The 13,531-nt window shown below is 38.3% G+C and overlaps 1 protein-coding gene across 2 annotated transcripts in view; it reads left to right on the top strand.

Annotated features, from left to right (window-relative positions):
• Positions 1 to 13,531, top strand: part of LOC137273155 (ras GTPase-activating protein nGAP-like) — a 226,051-nt gene that overhangs the window by 46,277 nt on the left and 166,243 nt on the right. For both annotated transcript variants that reach the window (XM_067805634.1, XM_067805633.1), the window contains exons 2-3: positions 11,031 to 11,155; positions 12,916 to 13,054. In XM_067805634.1, the coding sequence (XP_067661735.1) occupies positions 11,031 to 11,155; positions 12,916 to 13,054 (264 nt within the window). The remainder of the gene's footprint in view (positions 1 to 11,030; positions 11,156 to 12,915; positions 13,055 to 13,531) is intronic.

Below are 13,531 nucleotides of genomic sequence, written 5' to 3' on the forward strand. Positions count from 1 at the left end.
TACCATCTGTGCAGAGAAAATGTTATTTCAGGAATCTTTATGGCACATTTCAAGGACAGTTAACAAATCTATTATGAATTTAAAAAATCAATTAGCTGATAGCAAGCTATTTGCGAAACACTGAAGATAAGGAGGCAGTTATGTAAAGTGAAGCCATGTATATTAAGGTCAGGTGTTGAAATCATTCTACAGCCATTTGCTCACAAGAAATCAAAAAGGCTTTGCTGGTATTACTAGCAAAAAGTCAGAGATATTTAAGTCCAATATCTGTTTATTATGGAAGTGGGTACTTCTGTAAAGGCCCTTGAAGCAGTTACTGTTTGCTTTATTGGTTAGCTGTTTGATGGTATACTCAGCAATATTCTGCCTATATAAGAGTGATTTGTAAATAACTAGTTTGGACCAGACAATCTTAGTGACGGACATCATAAGCATCAATCATTGCCTTTGGAATCGACATATATGAACCTTGTCAATTTCCTATTATGACAAGCGTGGTTTACTGAAGACAACATGCATCCTTCATAGTTTCTGTTAGCAGTAGTTATGGTATGTTGATATAATTGAATTGCAACTAGTTGTAATTAGCTGTTGTGTAAAGCATCTGTGTTTATCCTGGTCAAGTGATTGATGTTATGATCAACAGACCATGTTCAGTGTAGTCACACGCAGTTTGCCAAGTCACTGAGGGATCACGTGATCACAGGGTAGCTGTGTCAGCAGTTTGGTAACACTGATGGATTTATCGTAGTATTAATGGAGAAGTTGATACTGTGAAACATTACTTTTGAGTTGGCCTTTAACTCTTTCAGTGACAAATGTTTGATGCCAAATCGTGAAGCAAACACTGTTAGATCTCACTGGAAAGGCTCATTTTGTTTGGTTTTAACTTGCAAGCAGTTCAGAGCTTTTGTGACAACTGCATCATTAGGAGTATTCAGCAGAGTCACGGACAAATTCCGTAAAAAAAGACAAGGTCATGGTGTCAGGAAACCAAGTCTTTCTGCTGATGTTGTGTTCGGTCCTGGGATTAATTACAGGATATCCATTAATTATAATTATTAATTACAGGATATCCATGCAACTAGTGCTTGCTCAAGGCACTTGTATTTGTTTCCCTTGATCATTGGATGTCAGTCTCAGTGTCACACCGTATTATCAGTCTCAACTCCCAGAGGAGTATACAACATGGAAAGAGACTGCACACAAAGTTGTCTCCAAAGTTTATACACTGGGTCACAGGTGGGCTCGATCCCGACAACTCAACCTCGCTGAATCTCTAGCCTTGCGTCTAGCCAGCTTGCCAACCATGCCCCGGGAGGGATGGTGGGATACACAAGGAGCATGGTGGGTAGACAAGGTGCAGGGTGGGACAGCAATAGATACAGTGTTTTAATTCTGCCTTGTAGCATTCACTGAACTTTCCAGAGACTGTATATGTCTCTGTTAAGGACATGCCAGACAATTGTTTAGAGTCGATAAAAGAGAGGTGGCTGGTATCTCACTTAAAGTTAATAGATTGTGATCCTGAAACTGTTGGCTGGTTGTAGTCAATATTTATCTGTCTGGGCGGGAAGTGAGGTGATAGTAGTGCAAGTGGTTGTTTAGCTTGGCTGCTGTGTGGGGAAGCGGACTGGCCTGGTGCATACATGGACGATATGTGTAGCCTCATTACTTTCATCTTGTTTTCATTCCATGTTAGATGTGTGTGTTTTGAGACAATATTGAAGTGACTCTTCGGCTTGTGACTTAGGTATTGAGTAAGGAAACATTGCTGGTTAGAGTCATCTCATCATGGCAATACTGAAATGCTTGTGATACTGCGGAAAGGCATCCTTATCTCATGTGCGTCTACCTCATATAGTGTGCAAATTGAAAAGTTGTTTACATGTCTGCAGGCAAATCATGTCTACAAGTTGGCAGTTAAAAGCTTCTTACCTCATGTCTAAGGAACGGAATATTCAATTTATTCCATTTTGTTCGACCTGGATGACCCGATTGTACCTTCAGTTGTTACTTATCACACATGACTTTCAGACATCGATATAAATACTTAATGAGTAAAGCGGTTTAAAGTTCCTTCAGAACTCCACAGGTCCAGTAAACATTCAAAATCCACTTGACCAAATATTTATTTCACCTGACCATAATTAACTACTTAATTTCTTTTGCAAGTAATTTTTTATCAATTATAAGCAACAGATGATTGCATGTTTATTTCATCATCAAAATACAGTAGTTTGGCACTGCTGTACCAAAGTAAAATTTGATATATATATTTACTTGACACTTGACCTGAGTGTCGAGCAGTGGTATTTTTTAACCCCTGCTGTCCTCAAGGATAATCAACTGCAGATTTTTGAAATAGTGATTAACTTCATGATGATGACAAATGCATTATGCCTTGTGTGTTTGCTTGTTATCAAACAAATCTGGGTTCAATTACCCATATAGGTATACTGTGAAGTCCATTGACGTTTGTAGTGTGCTTATAGTAGTGCAGCAAGCATCTATAAATAACCAAGTGTGTGAAACCAGTGTGTGATATTATGAGCAGTATTTGATGTATACTGACTGTATTTGCAGCCCTTGAAACTGTGTGTGACTGTTTACCATGGGTGATATTATGAACAGTGTCTAATATGTATACTGTGTGGTAACCAAACAGCAGCCCTTGAAACTTTGTGTGACTGTTTACTAAGGGTGATATTATGAACAGTGTCTAATATGTATACTGTGTGGTAACCAAACAGCAGCCCTTGAAACTTTGTGTGACTGTTTACTATGAGTGATATTATGAACAGTGTCTAATGTGTATACTGTGTGGACAGCTTTGGAAACTATGTGTGACTGTTTACTATGGGTGACGTTATGAACAGTGTCTAATATGTATACTGTATGGACAGCTTTGGAAACTATGTGCGACTGTTTACTATGGGTGATATTATGAACAGTGTCTAATATGTATACTGTGTGGACAGCCCTGGAAACAGTGTGTGACTGTTTACTATGGGTGATATTATGAACAGTGTCTAATATGTATACTGTATGGACAGCCCTTGAAACTGTGTGCGACTGTTTACTATGGGTGATATTATGAACAGTGTCTAATATGTATACTGTATGAACAGCTTTGGAAACTATGTGTGACTGTTTACTATGGGTGATATTATGAACGATGTCTAATATGTATACTGTGTGGTCAGCCTTGGAAACTGTGTGTGACTGTTTACTATGGGTGATATTATGAACAGTGTCTAATATGTATACTGTATGGACAGCCCTGGAAACTGTGTGTGACTGTTTACTATGGGTGATATTATGAACAGTGTCTAATATGTATACTGTATGAACAGCTTTGGAAACTGTGTGACTGTTTACTATGGGTGATATTATGAACAGTGTCTAATATGTATACTGTGTGGTCAGCCTTGGAAACTGTGTGTGACTGTTTACTATGGGTGATATTATGAACAGTGTCTAATATGTATACTGTATGGACAGCCTTGGAAACTGTGTGACTGTTTACTATGGGTGATATTATGAACAGTGTCTAATATGTATACTGTGTGGTCAGCCTTGGAAACTGTGTGACTGTTTACTATGGGTGATATTATGAACAGTGTCTAATATGTATACTGTATGGACAGCTTTGGAAATTATGTGTGACTGTTTACTATGGGTGACGTTATGAACGGTGTCTAATATGCATACTGTGTGGACAGCTTTGGAAACTTTGTGTGACTGTTTACTATGGGTGATATTATGAACAGTGTCTAATATGTATACTGTATAGACAGCCCTGGAAACTGTGTGCGACTGTTTACTATGGGTGACATTATGAACAGTGTCTAATATGTATACTGTATGAACAGCTTTGGAAACTATGTGTGACTGTTTACTATGGGTGATATTATGAACAGTGTCTAATATGTATACTGTGTGGTCAGCCTTGGAAACTGTGTGACTGTTTACTATGGGTGATATTATGAACAGTGTCTAATATGTATACTGTGTGGACAGCTTTGGAAACTATGTGTGACTGTTTACTATGGGTGATATTATGAACAGTGTCTAATATGTATACTGTGTGGTCAGCCTTGGAAACTGTGTGACTGTTTACTATGGGTGATATTATGAACAGTGTCTAATGTGTATACTGTGTGGACAGCTTTGGAAACTATGTGTGACTGTTTACTATGGGTGACGTTATGAACAGTGTCTAATATGTATACTGTATGGACAGCTTTGGAAACTATGTGCGACTGTTTACTATGGGTGATATTATGAACAGTGTCTAATATGTATACTGTGTGGACAGCCCTGGAAACAGTGTGTGACTGTTTACTATGGGTGATATTATGAACAGTGTCTAATATGTATACTGTATGGACAGCCCTTGAAACTGTGTGCGACTGTTTACTATGGGTGATATTATGAACAGTGTCTAATATGTATACTGTATGAACAGCTTTGGAAACTATGTGTGACTGTTTACTATGGGTGATATTATGAACAGTGTCTAATATGTATACTGTGTGGTCAGCCTTGGAAACTGTGTGTGACTGTTTACTATGGGTGATATTATGAACAGTGTCTAATATGTATACTGTATGGACAGCCCTGGAAACTGTGTGTGACTGTTTACTATGGGTGATATTATGAACAGTGTCTAATATGTATACTGTATGAACAGCTTTGGAAACTATGTGTGACTGTTTACTATGGGTGATATTATGAACAGTGTCTAATATGTATACTGTGTGGTCAGCCTTGGAAACTGTGTGACTGTTTACTATGGGTGATATTATGAACAGTGTCTAATATGTATACTGTATGGACAGCTTTGGAAATTATGTGTGACTGTTTACTATGGGTGACGTTATGAACGGTGTCTAATATGCATACTGTGTGGACAGCTTTGGAAACTTTGTGTGACTGTTTACTATGGGTGATATTATGAACAGTGTCTAATATGTATACTGTATAGACAGCCCTGGAAACTGTGTGCGACTGTTTACTATGGGTGACATTATGAACAGTGTCTAATATGTATACTGTATGAACAGCTTTGGAAACTATGTGTGACTGTTTACTATGGGTGATATTATGAACAGTGTCTAATATGTATACTGTGTGGTCAGCCTTGGAAACTGTGTGACTGTTTACTATGGGTGATATTATGAACAGTGTCTAATATGTATACTGTATGGACAGCTTTGGAAATTATGTGTGACTGTTTACTATGGGTGACGTTATGAACAGTGTCTAATATGCATACTGTGTGGACAGCTTTGGAAACTTTGTGTGACTGTTTACTATGGGTGATATTATGAACAGTGTCTAATATGTATATTGTGTGGTCAGCTCAGGAAACTGTGTGTGACTGTTTACTATGGGTGACGTTATGAACAGTGTCTAATATGTATACTGTGTGGTAACCAAACAGCAGCCCTTGAAACTTTGTGTGACTGTTTACTATGGGTGATATTATGAACAGTGTCTAATATGTATACTATGTGGTAACCAAACAGCAGCCCTTGAAACTTTGTGTGACTGTACTATGGGTGATATTATGAACAGTGTCTAATATGTATACTGTGTGGGCAGCTCAGGAAACTGTGTGTGACTGTTTACTATGGGTGATATTATGAACAGTGTCTAATATGTATACTGTATGGACAGCTTTGGAAACTTTGTGTGACTGTTTACTATGGGTGATATTATGAACAGTGTCTAATATGTATACTGTATAGACAGCTTTGGAAACTGTGTGTGACTGTTTACTATGGGTGGTATTATGAACAGTGTCTAATATGTATACTGTGTGGTCAGCTCAGGAAACTGTGTGTGACTGTTTACTATGGGTGACGTTGTGAACAGTGTCTAATATGTATACTGTGTGGTAACCAAACAGCAGCCCTTGAAACTTTGTGTGACTGTTTACTATGGGTGATATTATGAACAGTGTCTAATATGTATACTATGTGGTAACCAAACAGCAGCCCCTGAAACTTTGTGTGACTGTTTACTATGGGTGATATTATGAACAGTGTCTAATATATATACTGTGTGGGCAGCTCAGGAAACTGTGTGTGACTGTTTACTATGGGTGATATTGTGAACAGTGTCTAATATGTTTACTGTATGGACAGCTTTGGAAACTTTGTGTGACTGTTTACTACGGGTGATATTATGAACAGTGTCTAATATGTATACTGTATAGACAGCTTTGGAAACTGTGTGACTGTTTACTATGGGTGATATTATGAACAGTGTCTAATATGTATACTGTGTGGTCAGCTCAGGAAACTGTGTGTGACTGTTTACTATGGGTGACGTTGTGAACAGTGTCTAATATGTATACTGTGTGGTTACCAAACAGCAGCCCTTGAAACTTTGTGTGACTGTTTACTATGGGTGACGTTATGAACAGTGTCTAATATGTATACTGTGTGGTAACCAAACAGCAGCCCTTGAAACTTTGTGTGACTGTTTACTATGGGTGATAATATGAACAGTGTCTAATATGTATACTGTGTGGTAACCATACAGCAGCCCTTGAAACTTTGTGTGACTGTTTACTATGGGTGATATTATGAACAGTGTCTAATATGTATACTGTATGAACAGCTTTGGAAACTATGTGCGACTGTTTACTATGGGTGATATTATGAACAGTGTGTAATATGTATACTGTATGGACAGCTTTGGAAACTTTGTGTGACTGTTTACTATGGGTGATGTTATGAACAGTGTCTAATATGTATACTGTATGGACAGCTTTGGAAACTATGTGTGACTGTTTACTATGGGTGATATTATGAACAGTGTCTAATATGTATACTGTATGGGAAGCCCTGGAAACTTTGTGTGACTGTTTACTATGGGTGATATTATGAACAGTGTCTAATATGTATACTGTGTGGTCAGCCTTGGAAACTTTGTGTGACTGTTTACTATGGGTGATATTATGAACAGTGTCTAATATGTATACTGTATAGACAGCTTTGGAAACTTTGTGTGACTGTTTACTATGGGTGATATTATGAACAGTGTCTAATATGTATACTGTATGGACAGCTTTGGAAACTTTGTGTGACTGTTTACTATGGGTGATATTATGAACAGTGTCTAATATGTATACTGTGTGGTCAGCCCTGGAAACTGTGTGACTGTTTACTATGGGTGATATTATGAACAGTGTCTAATATGTATACTGTATGGACAGCTTTGGAAACTTTGTGTGACTGTTTACTATGGGTGATATTATGAACAGTGTCTAATATGTATACTGTATGGACAGCTTTGGAAACTTTGTGTGACTGTTTACTATGGGTGATATTATGAACAGTGTCTAATATGTATACTGTATGGACAGCTTTGGAAACTTTGTGTGACTGTTTACTATGGGTGATATTATGAACAGTGTCTAATATGTATACTGTATGGACAGCTTTGGAAACTTTGTGTGACTGTTTACTATGGGTGATATTATGAACAGTGTCTAATATGTATACTGTGTGGGCAGCTCAGGAAACTGTGTGTGACTGTTTACTATGGGTGATTTTATGAACAGTGTCTAATATGTATACTGTATGGACAGCCCTTGAAACTGTGTGACTGTTTACTATGGGTGATATTATGAACAGTGTCTAATATGTATACTGTATGGACAGCTTTGGAAACTTTGTGTGACTGTTTACTATGGGTGATGTTATGAACAGTGTCTAATATGTATACTGTATGGACAGCTTTGGAAACTTTGTGTGACTGTTTACTATGGGTGATATTATGAACAGTGTCTAATATGTATACTGTATGGACAGCTTTGGAAAGTATGTGTGACTGTTTACTATGGGTGATATTATGAACAGTGTCTAATATGTATACTGTGTGGACAGCCCTGGAAACAGTGTGTGACTGTTTACTATGGGTGATATTATGAACAGTGTCTAATATGTATACTGTATGGACAGCTTTGGAAACTTTGTGTGACTGTTTACTATGGGTGATATTATGAACAGTGTCTAATATGTATACTGTATGAACAGCTTTGGAAACTATGTGTGACTGTTTACTATGGGTGATATTATGAACAGTGTCTAATATGTATACTGTATGGACAGCTTTGGAAACTTTGTGTGACTGTTTACTATGGGTGATGTTATGAACAGTGTCTAATATGTATACTGTATGGACAGCTTTGGAAACTATGTGTGACTGTTTACTATGGGTGATATTATGAACAGTGTCTAATATGTATACTGTATAGACAGCTTTGGAAACTATGTGTGACTGTTTACTATGGGTGGTATTATGAACAGTGTCTAATATGTATACTGTGTGGTCAGCCTTGGAAACTGTGTGTGACTGTTTACTATGGGTGATATTATGAACAGTGTCTAATATGTATACTGTATAGACAGCTTTGGAAACTTTGTGTGACTGTTTACTATGGGTGATGTTATGAACAGTGTCTAATATGTTTACTGTGTGGTCAGCCTTGGAAACTGTGTGTGACTGTTTACTATGGGTGATATTATGAACAGTGTCTAATATGTATACTGTATGGGAAGCCCTGGAAACTTTGTGTGACTGTTTACTATGGGTGATATTATGAACAGTGTCTAATATGTATACTGTGTGGTCAGCCTTGGAAACTGTGTGTGACTGTTTACTATGGGTGATATTATGAACAGTGTCTAATATGTATACTGTATGGACAGCCCTGGAAACTGTGTGACTGTTTACTATGGGTGATATTATGAACAGTGTCTAATATGTATACTGTATGGACAGCTTTGGAAACTGTGTGTGACTGTTTACTATGGGTGATATTATGAACAGTGTCTAATATGTATACTGTGTGGTAACCATACAGCAGCCCTTGAAACTTTGTGTGACTGTTTACTATGGGTGATATTATGAACAGTGTCTAATATGTATACTGTATGGACAGCTTTGGAAACTTTGTGTGACTGTTTACTATGGGTGATATTATGAACAGTGTCTAATATGTATACTGTATGGCCAGCCCTTGAAACTTTGTGTGACTGTTTACTATGGGTGATATTATGAACAGTGTCTAATGTGTATACTGTGTGGTCAGCCTTGGAAACTTTGTGTGACTGTTTACTATGGGTGATATTATGAACAGTGTCTAATATGTATACTGTGTGGTCAGCCTTGGAAACTTTGTGTGACTGTTTACTATGGGTGATATTATGAACAGTGTCTAATGTGTATACTGTGTGGTCAGCCTTGGAAACTTTGTGTGACTGTTTACTATGGGTGATATTATGAACAGTGTCTAATATGTATACTGTGTGGTCAGCCTTGGAAACTTTGTGTGACTGTTTACTATGGGTGATATGAACAGTGTCTAATGTGTATACTGTGTGGTCAGCCTTGGAAACTTTGTGTGACTGTTTACTATGGGTGATATTATGAACAGTGTCTAATATGTATACTGTGTGGTCAGCCTTGGAAACTTTGTGTGACTGTTTACTATGGGTGATATTATGAACAGTGTCTAATGTGTATACTGTGTGGTATACATACAGCAGCCCTTGAAACTGTATGTGGCTCTTTACTAAGGTTATGCTTTCTATCTGTTCTCTGCAGTTCCAGTTTGAACCTGTTTTCTTTGAAAACTGGTTTTGAATCATAGACTTCAAATGCTTCTCCTCTATGAAGGCTTCTTTGGATTTGTAACTGTCCACAGCACAATTTAGTAGCCTTGGACTTGATGGCTAGAGTGAATGATGGGTGGTCAAGCGTCATAAGTCTGGTAGTTTGAGGTGTGGTACAGTGTCTGGCATGATATTTCAGACTGTTTAATGCTGCAGTTATCAATGTACTGGCTGTACGAGGGCAGCGTGTAGATAGTCAAGTCAAACAGTCTGGTGCTGTCTGCCACCAAGCAAGTCACTGAGTGTCAACCCTATCGATAGGCAGCATAGGATGTTAGGGTCTTTGACCAGGGTTCTCCATGTGTTTAATGGCAGACTTAACGTAGCAGTTTTGAAACCATTTCACTGTTTGATGAACAAACATGTTTGTCATGACAGACAAGTGGCCACTTCAACATTTCAGTTAATGTTATGTGAAGGGTAGTGTTATCTTACATACAGAAAATACAAGGATTAAGTCAGTAAGTAGGGAGTACATTTCAGACAAGACTGTTTCATTTCATGCTTCGTGTATTTATGTACAGAATAATAAATTTTGATGACATCAAAGTATTTAAGACTGATCAAAAAGGTTGGGAATAAATCAGATGCCACTGATGTCTAGTGTTGGAGTTCAAGATCAAGTTGTCAAGTGACAGACATGCAAGCAGCAGTGCATGGTTTGCTAATTTGGGTGTTCAAAGCAGTTGCTCATTCTTAGCCTGATCAGTTTTTTGCTGGACCCAGCTCCAAGAGTGCTTAGGATGTTGACCATAGACTGCCAACAGGAGCTGAGGTTTCAGCTGCTCATATTTTCTTAATGACATCACCTTGCATCACTTCTAATGTTCATGTGTTCATGCAGACTGTCATACAGACTGAGGAAAATGGAAGAAGAGTGAGATTTTATGAGAGCTTCAGAAAGTTTCATCACTGCTTCTCTACTGGTAGCTGTTATATCCCAGGCTTAAATGAGACATGCTGATGATATTGGAAGAATATTGATAGTTATATACTGATGACAACTAACTAAACAGATATTGTATGTGGATATAAGGTTGTACACATCACAACTGTAGAAACATGTCACCTGAAACAACTGAGCGAGTGAGTGAGTTCAGTTTTAGCTCTTCTAGCAATATTTCAGCAATATCACTGTGGGGAACCCCAGATACAGGCTTCACACGTTGTACCCATTTGGCGAATTTACCGCGGATCTTCGGGGTGACGAGTGAAAGGTTCAACCACTAGGCTACTTCTACTGTCCGCTTGCAACAATGATCATGAGGAATACTATCTTGTCATCAGTTTTCATCTTGAGAAATATTTGACTGATCTTTTCTGTTAACTTTCCAGAACTTGACCATGACTTTGAGCGCCGAGTATTCGCTGACGGTCACCAGCCGCTGCCTCAGTGGGAGCCATACTTCAGTGTCATCCTCCAGGACATTGGGAGTCTCACGCTGCACAAGCGAGAAGAGGTACATCACTAGCTGTCTGTCCTCTGGCCAGATCTGCTGAAATTTCTTAATGATCAATTCTCTTTTATAAATGTTCTGTTTTGTATGGATGATGGGAAAGACAGATTTTATTGAATTTCTACAGCTCCTGGTTAAGTTCACTGAGTTGAATGTGGAGGGGAAGTAGTCTTGCTTGCACACTTTCTATACACAATGGGAGATAACTCTCCCTGGAGTACTTATGTTCAGACTCCAGATTGCTTTCAGTAATGTCACAAGATTTCCAGTTTTAAATGGCAGAGGACTGTAGAATCAGAGAGAATTCTGAATTAATATGACCCTATCGCAATAAAATCTCATCTTTCAATCTTTTGATTTTGGTTTGGTCCCATAGTATTCTAATTGTCAAATTGAATCATTGTGTCTGTTACAAGGGTACTGTTACCAGCTGGCGAAGTCATTAGTTCTGATGACATGTATTAGTGTATTAGATATGAAAGAGTGCTTTAAGCATTCATCAAACATACACAGTATAGCAAAACTGAAACACAACCTCCAAGCATTGGGAAAGGCAGGCGCCATGGGCCATTTTGCACATTAGAATACAAGATGGCCCATTAAAGTTTTTGAAGTTTACTATTGATGCAAGAGCAGTGGCCCCTTCTAAATTCACAAAATGGCTAATAATCCTGAAAATGGCCCATTATCAAGTCTCTTTCCTAATCCCTGAACCTCACTCAGTCGGTATAATTAGATATCTTTTCATTTGTGATAACCAAGTACTGGACAGATGAGCAGCAGAGTAGATGACATTAGGGATCATGTATTGTATTACTTTATTGAGGACTAAGTTTGTCAAGTGTGATGTTCCTCTACCATGTGCCCAGTTTTAACTGACATTTCAACCCAATTCAACACTTATCAGTCTGTGTTTCCAGTAGTGTTTCAGGAATAAGATCTATGAATTAATTTTATGTTCCCTTCAAATTGTTCAGCAGGAATAATCTTGAGGTGTCAGTTTCCACGATCTGCAAGACAGACTCATAGTCCATGAAATCAAATTATTTCAAGAATGTTTCTGAAAAGTCCATGACATCAAATTATTTCCAGAATATGTTCCTGAAAAGTCTATGAAACCAAATTATTTCCAGAATTTTTCTGAAAAGTGCATGATTTCAAGAATATGTTTTTGAAAAGACCCACAAGACGTTGGAACAATTCATAATTTCAGGAGCTGTGGCAATCATTCCAGACATAAGCAGGAATATGTTTTTGATCTATTCTCTGTGGTCAAGGCGTGAGTGAGTGAGTGAGTGAGTGAGGTTAGTTTTAGGCTATTTTATGCATTGTACCCATGTGGACAATCGAACCCAGCTCTTCAATGTGAACAGTGAGCACTTTAACCACTAGGCTACCCCAATGCCCCTTGGGTCTAGGAGGATACAGTGAATAGATCCAAATATATATTCCAGGATCTGCTAGTTTGCGTTGGAATCTAAGATTCGACCAGACAGTAACCCTTGTAATGGAATCTTAGGCTATCATTGTTACAGTTCTGAGTAAGTAAAACCACTACCTTGGAGCAATAATGAACACATGTAGTACATCACTGTTACATTCACAAGCAATCAGATATATAAGGTAAGGAAGGTAACTTTCAAAATTAATACTGAACACATACTCTTAACCTGCTTGAAATGATTTACCTGTATTTATTATGCAGGATTAATGTTCACTTCTTTTCCTATGCCTGTACATACTGTCAACATGTCTGTGTTCAGTTTGCAGAAGAGAGGTCTGGGTTTCGACCACTGCGCAGGATTCGTCTCGATGGAGGGAAGCCCGAGTTTGACAAAAGATGGGGATATGAGACTCTTGAAAGCATCAAAGAGAATGCCATACAGCACACATGCTCCCAAGGTAGGTCACATAATTCGTTGGTTCACCTCGTACAAGAACAGTACTTGCAGATAATGGAATGTACAAACCATTGCTCAACTGGTGCTCCCAGTGCTCAGCAATACACTGGATATACTCTTGGATAATGGAATGTGCAACCAATAGCTCACCTGGTACTCCCAATACAGGGGATGCACTCTTGGATAACGAAATGTGCAAGAGAGAGCTCACCTGGTACTCCTAATATAGGTCATGTACTCCTGGATAATGGAATGTGCAAGCAATAGCACACCTGGTACTCCCAATACAATAAGGTGTCACACCGGTGACAACAGCAAGGTATTAATCATATTGCCTCAAGAAGGAATTAATCAGGTAGTGTATTAAGCAGGTAAAATCATACAGGTATTAATCAGATGACAACACTGAGGTATTATCCAAGTTACACCATTAAGGCATAAGTCAGGTGACTAAGGCCTATAGGTACAAATAATGACA

This window comes from Haliotis asinina, chromosome 2 (assembly GCF_037392515.1).
Source record: "Haliotis asinina isolate JCU_RB_2024 chromosome 2, JCU_Hal_asi_v2, whole genome shotgun sequence".
Lineage (NCBI taxonomy): Eukaryota > Metazoa > Mollusca > Gastropoda > Lepetellida > Haliotidae > Haliotis > Haliotis asinina.